The following is a 12775-nucleotide window of genomic DNA, read 5'->3' on the forward strand; positions in this document are numbered from 1 at the left end:
GCTTCAGCCAACAAACCGCTCGAACTCGAAAGTCGGAGGGAATGATGAGAGGCAAAATGGATCGTCCTATTTTCGGCATGAAGTCACCCAATTCTACCAAGCCGAGCTCAAAAGACCGACCTCAGAAGGCTAAGCCCAAAAGGCCGACCTCAGAAGGCCGATCTAGCCATCCTCATGCTGCGGCCCTGCCCTGCAGCAACCTCACCGCACCATGCTTTGCTTGCTGGCTACGCCGTGACATATCAATCAGGGATCATGCCCTGCTACCCCAGCCATGCCCTGCCATATCTACCTATGTTTTATCGTTCACAGGAATAGCCTATGCCATGTGCCTCAAGCAAGCTCTAGCTACGTGCCATCTGGCTAAAAGGTATCTCCTTCAATGATAAAGACGAGCCATACCTCCGCCACCCGAACACCTCTACCGAGACTATAAATAGTCCCATCAGGTAACACCTAAAAAACTTTTTGGACCAACTAAGATCCACTCTAGCTTCATCATCGGAGGCCCTCACCAGAACCCCACCGGTGAAATTTTATGCAGGTCCGCCAACGCGCGGAAAGCAGCGTCCTTTCTCCATCTCGTCCGGCAGCTTCTCCGACTCCTTCGGCATGGCCACCCTTGGGCCGAATTTGAACCACAACAATTATTATCCCAGAAAGAATTTTCAAATTTATGAGGTCCTAAAGATTTGCAGTAATAATGTAATATTCATTGCAAGATTTCTCTTGCGGGTTTCTGCACTCTTTTTCCACGTTAGCTTTGAAGGCCTGCCCAATGGTAGGCATATTTGATGAAGACGAAACATCAGCAGAAGAATAATAACAGAGTAAACCAGAATGAACTACCTATTTCGTAAAACAATGGGTTTTTTTTCCTTTCATGTACTTTGGATGATATTACCCCTTGCCACGCACCGAGCGCTTGAACATTGGTTGCCAGCTTATACCATCGCAACCCCTATAGAAAATCAAACTGCATTAGAGAATCTCATGAACCCAGAAATAGAGAAAGATGTGATAATGCATCTTCCGGATGCATTAATACATCATCCTCGTGAGCAATGAAAATGCAGCATTCACCAAAAACCAGAGACCATGAAACTTTAAACCAAGGACATTAAGAAACAACACCAAATCCAGCATACCATCCATGTTTCCTCTTTCAACCTAATGATTCCTACTGGGAAGGGGATGTAACAAACTGCCTGGGAACCCTAAGGAGGTCCTTCCCTGCAAAAGGAGAGGTCCACTCATGAGATCCAGCAGAGGATGTGGAGTCCGATGCAAGGCTACCATACTGCAACCCTGCAATGTAGACACCACTATCATTCACAACTGGCCTTGCAACTTTCCCACCCATAGACATGGTTGACCATGTATCGGATAACCTATCACTCTTTACAGATGGCCTCAAGAGTGCCAGATCCAGGCTCCAGTCTATAGATGTGTAGTCGCGAGGTGTTGATCCACCGGTACTCCAATCAACAGGTGATGATGCAGAAGACCCAGAAGAACCCCACCCAGTGAACAGCCCAAGTGAAGATGGCACAGCTAGCGATGAAGATGATGTCCCTGAAGAGTTCCATGAACCACCCCATCCCATTGCACCAGACTCCATAGGACTTGAAACAGAAGTTTGGAAATGGTTCTGGGGAACAAATTGCTGGGGACTAGAGCCATTCAAACCCAAGGAGGATAAGCTGTGTGCCAAGCCCCCATTGGCCACCTTCATCACCTCCATCCCAGACATTCCATTCGAATACCATCCTGTGGAAGCCGGTGGTGAGGAACTGAAACCAAGACTTGTGGATTGGACACTCTGCTTTGCATTGATAGATATGGGGCGCTGCATTACGATGACTGGCTCTCTCAGTGTTCCTGCCTGTAAGTTTGCCTTAACTTCATTGCCAGCCATCACATAGTGTGCTTCTGGCTTGTTTGGAGAGACTGCAGCTTGCAACGGAGATGCCGAGTATGAAACAGATGGAGCAGAGCTGGTGCTCAACCATCTCTTCTCCAAGGGAGCTGGCTTAGGTTGTGGCCTTCTCGAAGACTGCAAATTTCTGTTTGCAGACTCCTGAGACACCACTCCAGTTGCCGCTGACTTTGCATGGTTAAAATCTCTTTCATCTCTTCTTTGTTGCCGGCCTGCAGCCGATGCAATTCCTTTCACTTGAGTTCTTACAGCTAGGCTCTGAGCAGACATGGCCATTTTATTATTAGAACTACTGACAGCAGCAGGATCACCTGATTCTTCCAACTTTGGTGGAGAAGACGCTGATTCTTGTTTCTGTGCCTTCAAGGTTTCTTCAGCCTTCTCCAAATCACCCTCACATGCAACAACAGCCCTTTCAACCTCCAGCTTTGTGCACTTGAATCCTACTTCCATATCTGCAATCTTAGCAAGTTCATCGGTAATATCAATTTTCAAGTTTACTCCGCCTTCCAAGTTTGTTGCAACCTCATGTTTTCTTTCCTCACCCACCTCAAAGAGCCATGAAACAGACTCCTCAAGACGGCCTTCATTTTGAATAAGAGCCATGGTAGCGCTTTCTGAGGAAAAGCCCATTTGCACAAGCTGCTGAGCAAGTGTCTCTAGTTTCCTAGACATAAGATACCCATTACAACGCTCATGTAGCTCCTGGGCCCGCCTCTCCCTCTGGCGTTGGTGCTTCCTCTCATTCTTCTGCCGAATCTTGTCACGCTTATCAGTGTCGCAGCCAGGAATAGGCTCTATGCGAGGTGTAGCACTAGTTGTCTTCTCCTTCTGGTCTTCTGACTCACCAGAGCAGCTCCCATTGTTGGACGCCGAGTCAAACTCTCCTGCAGTGCCAAGTGAACTGCTAGAATGCTCCTCTGTTTCATCTATAGTTCTGAATCGACCGTTGTTATGGGCTCCTGGCAAGGCGACTGACGGTGTTGTTTCAAGGGTATGGAAAGTACCCAAAACTGGATTATATGCACCCGTAGGGACACCATTTCCACCATTGGCTGTAGTAGATGAGGGTTTTGATGAAACCTTCTGTTGTTCCTTCGCTGCCCTTGTTGTCTTATCCTTAGACTTGGATTTGGAAGCCGGAGACATTTCTAGGAATGCTAATTACAGAAGTACCCTGCAATTTAACATTAGAGCAGAGGACAAAATCAGCCCCCGTGACCATCATCAAGTAAGGATAAGGAGAACCCTTTTAAATTTTTTCCCAAAAGTACATAGGTTGTCATGAAAACACAACATGAGACCAAGAGATCAATGCCCCTTCAATAATACATAGGAAAACAAATACTTAACAAAAAATATAAAAAAAGCAGACATCAAAATATTCATGCTATAAAAAGGAATAGAACATGCATGTTTACTATGATCATTAAATCAATTCCTCTCCATTACAAAGTGTTACTTGGAATTCATGCTTATTCCAAACATAAATACAGTGAAGCAAGCTCTTGAAGTGGAGGAGTAAAAAGAGAGCATTAAAACCTTACTGCATCAACCAGGAGTACAATGCACAAGTTTACAATAATAAAAGATTTAAAATACATATTCATTTGAGACATGGAAAATAGTGTGCTAAAGCAAAAGGATGCTACAAAGGCAGGATTTCAGTGGTATCAGAATTCAAGAGTTACAATTTCCTGGGCTAAAAATAAGCTAAAAGTTTAATCACCAGCGCACTACTCCCTAAATCATGCTGAAGTATATACAAATTTAATATCAAAGGCGAAAGCAATATGCCTATCAATAGAAAACCATGACCACTCTTTAAAATATGAAACATTATGCACCAAATAAGACTCACAAAATACACCACTTGCAAAAAAAATTCCGTATGTAGACAAACATGAATCGTTCTTTGGTGCATGAAAGCAAGCATTGCCCCTAGCTGGCCATGAAATATCAGTTAGTCTGCATAATCAAGCTCTTTGGTAGCTTCAGGCAGCAAAGCTGGGAGCAAAAGATAAGGAAATTCGAGAGCCAAACAGAAAGCATGACACTACCAAGAAGTCAATCCCAAATAAAGTAGGAAACCTGCATTAGCATATCTCTTCTATTGTTGATTAAAAGCAATCCAGAGAGACAACTTGCCAGTTGTCAATTGAGTGAAAATCTTTATATAAGAATAGTAGGACAAATGGTATAAGGTAGACTATTAAAGACAACAAGCATTGAAAAACAAGCCACAGGACTGAAGCAACCAATACCAAAGAAATGTGAAGAGATAGTCTCCAGCAACCTCAACCAATTCCAGATTTTTCATATTAAATATCAATTCCTTCAAAGAACTAACTAAATTCATAACATTAAGCAAAATTAGGATAACAAGAAGAAATTAATGTCCCTTGTCATTTTGGATAGAACATCAACGAACATATGCAAGCGAGGTTCTACATGACCCGTTGCAACAATTTAAGTTAAATGACAATAGACTGGAACAAGACAATAGACTATATTACCATATGGCTTACAGAACAGCATATCATCAACAAACTAAAACATCAGAATAAAATACAAAATAATTCAGTAGTTGTAGAAATATTGCAACTACACAACAAAAGAAGGTATGCATATGGTAACTTTTACAAATTATATAAAAGACATTATTTGGCCTTCATGGAATTTCATTATGTATTATGAAAAGTGCAACAGTTCTAAACTTATAATATTATTATTAAATTCAATAATCATCAAGGGGCAAAGTAACAAAAAGATAGTCTATACCTACACACCAATGGAAAAAATGTATAATACCTTCAGGGAAGAGATGGCTAGGTTGCATAGAAAGTCATTCAAAAGCAAGTTAGTATGCACTCATGGATGCAGAAATGCTTACAACGTAAAATTTCTCTGCATATGATAATAAAACTTTTTCAAAACAATAAAATGTCCAACTTTAAATACTTCTCATAGATATTCTGAGGCCGTGGTTCTTTAGACAAAGATTTAACATTTCACATAGACAGAGCAAAATCTAATATAACCAGAAACATAACAAATGACAAAATAACAATGAGTTAAGTATATAACCAAGGTCCGCCGTACCGGTACCGGTCGGCGTAACGGTGGCGGCCCAGATCGGTACGAAACCGATCCCATACCGGTCCGTACCGGTGGCATACCGGTCCGTACCGGTTCTTCAACAATAAACTATCGGTATCGGATTCCACGCTGATCTGGTACCGATCCCAGTCCAGACCGGTACATACCGGCCCGTACGGACCGGTACGGCAGACCATGTATATAACATTGTTAAGCCCTGCATAACCCCTTGATTGAATCTATAATTTAGGATGTGCTCATATCTCTGTATTCTAGCATCCTTCATTAGTAATACTTTTAACCAGAATAATGGGAAAACCAACCGTGTTTTAAGATCCTAATACCAGTTCAAGGATGTTTTTATCTATTCGAGGGATACATGTCAATGACATGGCATACACTTATACTGTAAATATATATGTCTACATAGTAAGAATGTAGAAAGTTAGACATATCAAACAACACTGACATAATATAGTTTAACCTAGCTTTTCAAGTAGTAAGATACCACATTTCCTTGAATTAGGCTGCATTATTTCTCAGTGAGCATCTTAGATGATTCAGTTTATTTTGTATGTCGGTTGCACTCGATTATATCCTTAAAAAAAAGTTTTCTAACTATTAAATGCTCCTCACAAAAAAAAAGTACGCACGTCCCCAACATATCTCACAAAAAGTACTTCCTCTTACCCAAACTTATCAGAAATTAGATGGCATCCGCTTGACAAAACCTTGAACAAGCCATCTCAGAAAAAAACATGCCTCATTCAACTTGTTCAGTCTCAAATTAAGTGAAATAGGATGGTTTGTATTACCTAAAAAAATAATACTTCAACTAAGATATTTAAATATAAGTGGAAATAAAAGAAGCATGTCATACATAAAAGAAACACCAGGCTATTCATGCTACAATTTCAAACCCTATGATTTCACACAGCAAAGGTCAAATGACATGATTAGTGCTTAAAAGAATAAGTGATTTATTTGTTGAGTTATACAGAAAAATGCAGATAACATTTCCCTAAGTGCACTATAAAAATTGCATGGTAATATAATATGATTCAATGCTCAGCATGTCAACATGAAAAAAATCAGCTGACATTCAATTTTAATAGAGGTTCACCGTGATTATAATACTCGCACTCTCTAGATTACCTAACAAATAAGCTTCATCAATTTCTTAAATAGATTCATCTACGTCTTAGAAATTTTTAGTAAAGACTTGGTGGCATGGTAAGAATGAGCATTCTAAGCTTTTATCCTTATCATAATTCACAAGCTGCATAAATTCTTAAAAACCCATCTATGTTTTAGAACTTTTGCCAAAAACTCAATTGTGATGATGACTAATCACTCTCCAAACTTGCATCACTATCATGACTAGTTCGCTTTATCAATTTCTAGAAATTCTGCTAAAGATTCATCATAATGTTAAGGCTTTCTAATGTAGCACTATCACTACTCATAAGATTCATGAATTTCTTAAAAAAATCCAACTAACTTTCCCACATTTTTCTATACTGTTCCTTGTAATATCAAGCCACATGACTCTATATACTTGTATCCCCATCATGACCAATAAGCTTCTTAAAATTCTTAACTAGGCCCACCTAAAGTTACATCCCAAATTTCTAGATATTAAACAACTATTTGACCAGAACATCCTCTAACTCTAAGGCCAAATAAGCACCCATTCACAAGAAAAATGATAAAAGACTAAAGGATTCTCAATGCAGAATTATCAAGAAATGTGCATTCAAACAAATACATATTGCCAAGAAAATCCATGTCAGAGACTTGGCAGCATTGGAATGCTAGAGATCACTAGGAAGGAGAGAAGTAGGAGACTCATTAAATTATTGTTAAAACAACAAAATTCTAACAAAAATCTTGATGGATCCAATTTTTATGTATAGTATGCCTACAGAATTTATTAGGATAAGTTTCCCCAGTCGATAAATATATTATGACTATCTTTAAAAACAATCTAACAGTGATAATTGATTTATTAGAAAGGTACATATTAGATTATTAGAGTTGCGGTCGATTTATCTAAAAGGTGCATATTAGATTATTAGAGTGCAGAGTTGGTACCATCACATGCCTAAATGAACAGTATGCAGGGTTTCATGATAGTCACACATGAGAGAAAGAAAGAGTGTGGAAAAGGAACTATGCCAATGGTTCATTTAATGCTACCTTTCATGTCCACTTCAATTTTGCTTTTAGAACCCCACAACTTTCTAAAGTGTAGCTTTTCATGAATTGCATGCACATCCTAAAACAGCTGGTTGCACTGTGAAAAGTTGGGCATACCTAGTAGCCCATACAAACATAAAACTTCATAAACAAACTCAACTTTTATCAAAGAAGCAAAGAGGCAATGTTGTCATCCATGACTGTCATCAACAATCGTATCATGTTCAAACAAATCGAATTTACCTACAAACAGTTTTACTATCCTATACCAAAGAATTGTATATTCATGTACATGATCACATGAAGCATTAAAAATTATCCATATAGCACAACATAAAGAGAGTTTTATGTAATTGCTGAAACACAGACTACCAATGTCCCTGTTATTTCTATAAGCAGGACAAAGTCATGAGTCACAAGGTTATTTGATTATAGGGGTATTACCCTTTATTCCCTTATGCAGAGATTATAAAAAATACTAATTGATCAACGATTATTATAACTTTTATTTATAACTTTACGACGAAGAATATTTATATTAATCTTTTCCTCAAACTTAATATAAAATTTATATATTATATGGAATTGTCAAGAGCAATGGCAACCCACAATGTTTTCTATTTCTACAGTTGTTTATGCATATGTGATTTACCAAGTAAATTACGAAACTCAGCGGCCAGCAGTTTCATTAGGAATTGCAGGCGGTAACTATGAAAATCAATAAGTCACATATTCAAATCCAGTTTTAAAATGCTTCTAGAAGCCCTAATTGTCCCTTATTTCATCCAAAAGAATTCGAATGGAGCTGAAATTGGCATACATCTGTTTCAGACTAGCAGGCTATACAAGTGAAGACATCTCATTCTTTTCAACAACTTTCAAACCATAAGTAGCAAATTCAGTAATATCCATCAACCAGAATTGACCTAAAATATCATGAATGACCTATACATATGAGATAATTCCCCTTTAAATCAACCAAAAAGAACCACAAATATAATAAAAAATTAAGAAGTCAATTCAATTTTGTTTCCTGATTACATGTATGGATGTACTACACTTGCTCATCAATCAACCTAAATTTACCAACTGGTGCTTCTCATATTGAGCCAATCCCGTTTGTCAGTTTGACAAATATAAATACATGAGTGCCAATAGATTCATAAGAGAAACCATATGAGACAGAAGCTTACATGAAGCAAAGAAGAATAGTAAAAAAAAAATAAATAAGCATTGACCAGGATCACAACATACAATTATCAGGGAAATTACTTACAGATGGACAAAGAAATAATTCATTAGTTTGGATCACAAATCCACGCAACGCATAAAATCAACGAATCAAGAACGAAGCCAAAGCTAACTAGCAATTGAAGTTCCTTTTTTGGCAACTATAGATCAAGACATCTAAAGGACAGAACATCAGAAATACTAAAACTGTCCACGATCAGAAGATCCAAATAAAAAAACGACCAGAACATACATCATAGAATCAACAAAGTGTCAAATCCTCGATTTCCTACCCAAAACCCGATCTCTAGAAGAGGAGATTTAAAATCAAAGTTTTATCAAAATTTCTCTTCATGGATATGATATCAACACGAATCAACAGATCCATCAAAACAACGCCCCACTAAACATCCGCATGTCAGGGACCCTCACCACAAAACCACGTTCTTTTTCCACAGCCAAAACAAGGGGTTTCAAATCCCGACATATCAATAAGACAAAATGAAACAACCAACGGAAAGTCCCCAAGTCGAGATTCCTAAGCCCAAACCCCAACCGAGATCCCCAACCGATCCGCCGCTGGCGGCCCGCATAGGCACGAACAACGATTCATCCATCTAAATCAGATCAAAATCTCCCCACAAAAAAAACACTAAACCAAGAGTATAAAACACGAATCCTTCCTCAAATCAATCTGAAAACCAAGAAGAAAACAAACCACCAGACCAAAACCCAACAGATCAGAAGATTCGAGAATGGGGGCGGGCGATGGAAAAACCAACCTGGAAGTAGGGAATCGATCGGAATCCGGGCGGCGCAGGGAAGGCCAGAGGGATGGGGGTATCGATCAAACGGGATTAGGGTTTTGTGGGGACGAGGACGAGCGAAGCCGATCTCTCTCTCTCTCTCTCTCTCTCTGTCCTTTTTCTCTCCCTTTCGATCCATTTATGTTTTTTTCCTCCAAATCATTTGCCGGGCGCGAGAAGAGTAATTAATTCTAATTTGGAGGGGGTTTGGAGTCCGAGTGGAAATTTACCAAAATTAGAGACCTCGGCTCATTTGAGGGCCCGCTCGGGGTGGGAACGTCGCCCAAGGAAGCTCTGCCCCTTGACCGGTTTCAGATCTGTCAAAAAGGAAAAAAACAATTAACAAAAAAACAGAAAGGAAAAACAAAATCTAACAACCTAGCCTTAAATCTGGCCTTTTGAAAGATGGAATTCTAAAGATCCATTTATCCTTCCTTTTTTTCCTTTTTTTTTCTAAAAAATCCTACTATTGTGAATTCAGTTACAAATTAATATCTTAGATTTCTTTCAAGAGCTTGATGTAGCTGATATTGGCACCATGATCTAGGGACTTTTGGTAAGTTAGAATTGTTGAATTCTAGCAATAGCTTAATAGTCTTATGACTATGCTAAGTCATTTGGGATGAGTTTGCACATTTAAAATATTGGTTTATATTTAAGGCAATAAGAAACTACTGATCATATATTCTTGACAATTCAATTTGCTACAAGGTTTTGGATGGATACAAAATATTTATTTGGAGCTGGTAGCTTCATCAATTGAATGAGATTATATGGTCAAAATGGCAAACTGTTTTAGTTCCAAAAGAAGTTTGGAAAATCTAGGACGTCGCAATTATGGAATTTTATTTGGAGTATAGATACTGAGGTTAGACAACTAGGCTAATGTCGTAGTCGAAAATTAGTGCAATATATAGGTGGCATAGTGGTATCAATCGAGCCTCTCCTATTTCTTGTTCAATTGTCAACTTCCACGAGGGGCCTTCTCTTTTGCTTATACTATTCAACGGATGAAATAAAGATGCTTTTAGGGAAGGAAAATTACAACATGATCTTCATGAGTAATATTTATTATATTTCTTCATTCTGAGAAACTGAGTTTGGAGTAAATGTCCAAAGCAAATAGCACCATCATATTTCAGTAAGGGTTGGCTTGGAAGTACTATAGATAAACTAAAATTTCCAACATTGTTTTTCTACTCTTTGGTTTGGGAAGCTCTATTTGAGTTACAATTCACTATTATAGTTTTGGCTATTTTAGACTTGCTATTGTATTTGCGATATATTTTGGAATGATAACATTATGATCCTAAGGTCAATACGATACACTTTAGGTTTACCACTTTATTTTTTTATTTCCCTTTTCTTGGTCTTTTTGCATATATACTTTTGCACATATGGCTTATCACATATTTAGTTCCCAAAAAAATCACTATTTGCATATATACCCCACAAAAATCCTATTTTTTTCATGATGCATCTTTCATGAGAATTTTGGTTGATGGTGTTATAGATAACCATTGAGTATTATTTGATACTATCACCCTTTTATCTTAAAAGGGGACCTATCTAACACTAAAGAATTTAAAATTCAATTTGTATTAAAAAGAGATATATTTTCATATGGAATTTTCAAAGATTTTAATATAAAAGGATAATGAAGTTATTTTAAACTTAAAATGGTTATTGCATCATCATCATCCAAAAATATAACATGACATGTCCATGCAAAAATAGGAAGAATTCAATGATATATATATACACACACATATATACAAGAATGATTTTTGAAGGGCAAATATGCAATAAACAATATCTGCAAAGGAATATATGCAAAAAAGCTTTTCCAATGGCCAAAGAGTCACATCTCTTTATTTCATTCTCCTTCTATTGTTGAATAAATGAAAGATGCATCCTTTAATTAGTTTCTCGAAAGATAAAGGAGAAAAATTAATTAGATATGACTAAAATTGACAGTTATTTAGGTTTAGATTGAGTACTATAGCCATATTCATACCAAAACTTAAAGTAAATATGTGAAACCATATCTAGACCCAGATCCAGTATAAAACCATACCCTTGATGTGACTGAAACTAATTGCGTGCTGAGGCAGTCTCCATGTCATAATGGACTGCTAAACTATTTTAATATATTTGTTGGACTTTTTTTTCAAATGGTTAAATGCACCCAAAATATTATCTCATGCATTACAAGCATCAATGACATGATCTAGAAGAACCCTAGAACTAGAGGTAAAAGAATATGAATTTGATGGACTTACTTCTTGATTTTTTCCTCTCTCTCTTTATAGTTGTGTTTGTTTAAGGAATTTGACTTGAAGGGAGGGTGAGGTTAGCTAACTCTAGCTCTTATAAAACCTCTAAAATTCTCATAGTCTTGATTAGTAAAAGTGGTATTTGGTTAAATTTTGTGGGGTTTATAAAAAAAATCATAAAAGAAAGAAATGGAGAAAGAATAACCTATGAATTAAAGGCTACTTGCCATGAAATATATTTAACCTAACCAAATCACTTTTGTCTCCTTTGACCCAACAATTGTCTCCATCTGAAAAATGAAGTCGTTTAGAGGATAAGAAGATAACCCACCCCCATCCTAGGGTTAGTTATCTCAAAAACAAAACAAAAAAAGCCTACATACATACATACATACATACGTATATATATACATATGTTGCTGCCAATTCAAAGATATCAATGCAGACTACCTCTATTGACTTGTAAGGCAATAGGCAAAGGGTTAGAGAGCTCTCTAGATTTGCTCCAACCGAGCCCTCCAATGCTTAAGTTGGAAAGTGTTTCTTGGTGAAAAGTAAGAAGGAAGAAGAAAGTAAGATGAATAATACCAATAAGAAGTAGGATAATGGAGAGATAGAGAGATTTGGTGATAAAGTGTTCACCTTTCATAGGGTAGCCTTTGGATCTATTTATGGCTAGGATGCCAAATTATTTACAGATCGTATCCAATACACTTAGGGTTGTGCTGCAACAACCTACTAACTCGGCATAACAACCCAAGGATGTATTGTAACCACCTGCATTTGATGGAATTCTTGTAGTCTCGTGCATATTTTGGCAAAGAGATCGAGCTACCTCTACCGTGAGGAGGTTCTGCTTGGTTCAAGTTGGTTCCTGAGGTCTAAGAATTTCGAAGAGTGCCCAGGTCAACATATGGATCATGAGCTAGACAAATCTAATCATGCCATACCACCTTAGCCATTTATTACCACAACACTAAACCACACTTCTGAGTCTAAAATATCTTTTTTTTGTTTGGATGAAAGATGTAGCTATTTTATCAGATTATTTGCCACTTTGAGGAGGGCATTAACTCATAGGTGATGGTCGGCCAAAGGATGACTCCTGACGTATGGTCTCTTAAGGGGATGTCAACTGTCAAGAGCAAGGAGGACACAACATGCATTCGTTGGTCAGGCCAAACAGATCGATTCAAATCATCCAAAACTCCATAAAAAAAGGAAGA

General features: G+C 37.7%; 1 protein-coding gene across 1 annotated transcript; it reads right to left on the reverse strand.

The window, feature by feature from the left end:
* Positions 1 to 1099: 1099 nt before the first annotated feature.
* LOC103710964 (uncharacterized) lies at positions 1100 to 9429 on the reverse strand. Its single transcript, XM_008796909.5, has 2 exons — positions 9250 to 9429; positions 1100 to 3116 (listed from the first exon to the last, which is right to left on the reverse strand). The coding sequence occupies exon 2, from the start codon at positions 3086 to 3088 to the stop codon at positions 1181 to 1183; it is 1908 nt and encodes a 635-aa protein (XP_008795131.1). The 5' UTR covers positions 3089 to 3116; positions 9250 to 9429; the 3' UTR covers positions 1100 to 1180.
* Positions 9430 to 12775: the final 3346 nt, after the last annotated feature.

The sequence above is a fragment of the Phoenix dactylifera genome, chromosome 2 (assembly GCF_051530095.1).
Source record: "Phoenix dactylifera cultivar Ajwa chromosome 2, Ajwa_hap1_PhDact_Kaust_v1.1, whole genome shotgun sequence".
In the NCBI taxonomy this organism is placed as follows: Eukaryota; Viridiplantae; Streptophyta; class Magnoliopsida; order Arecales; family Arecaceae; genus Phoenix; species Phoenix dactylifera.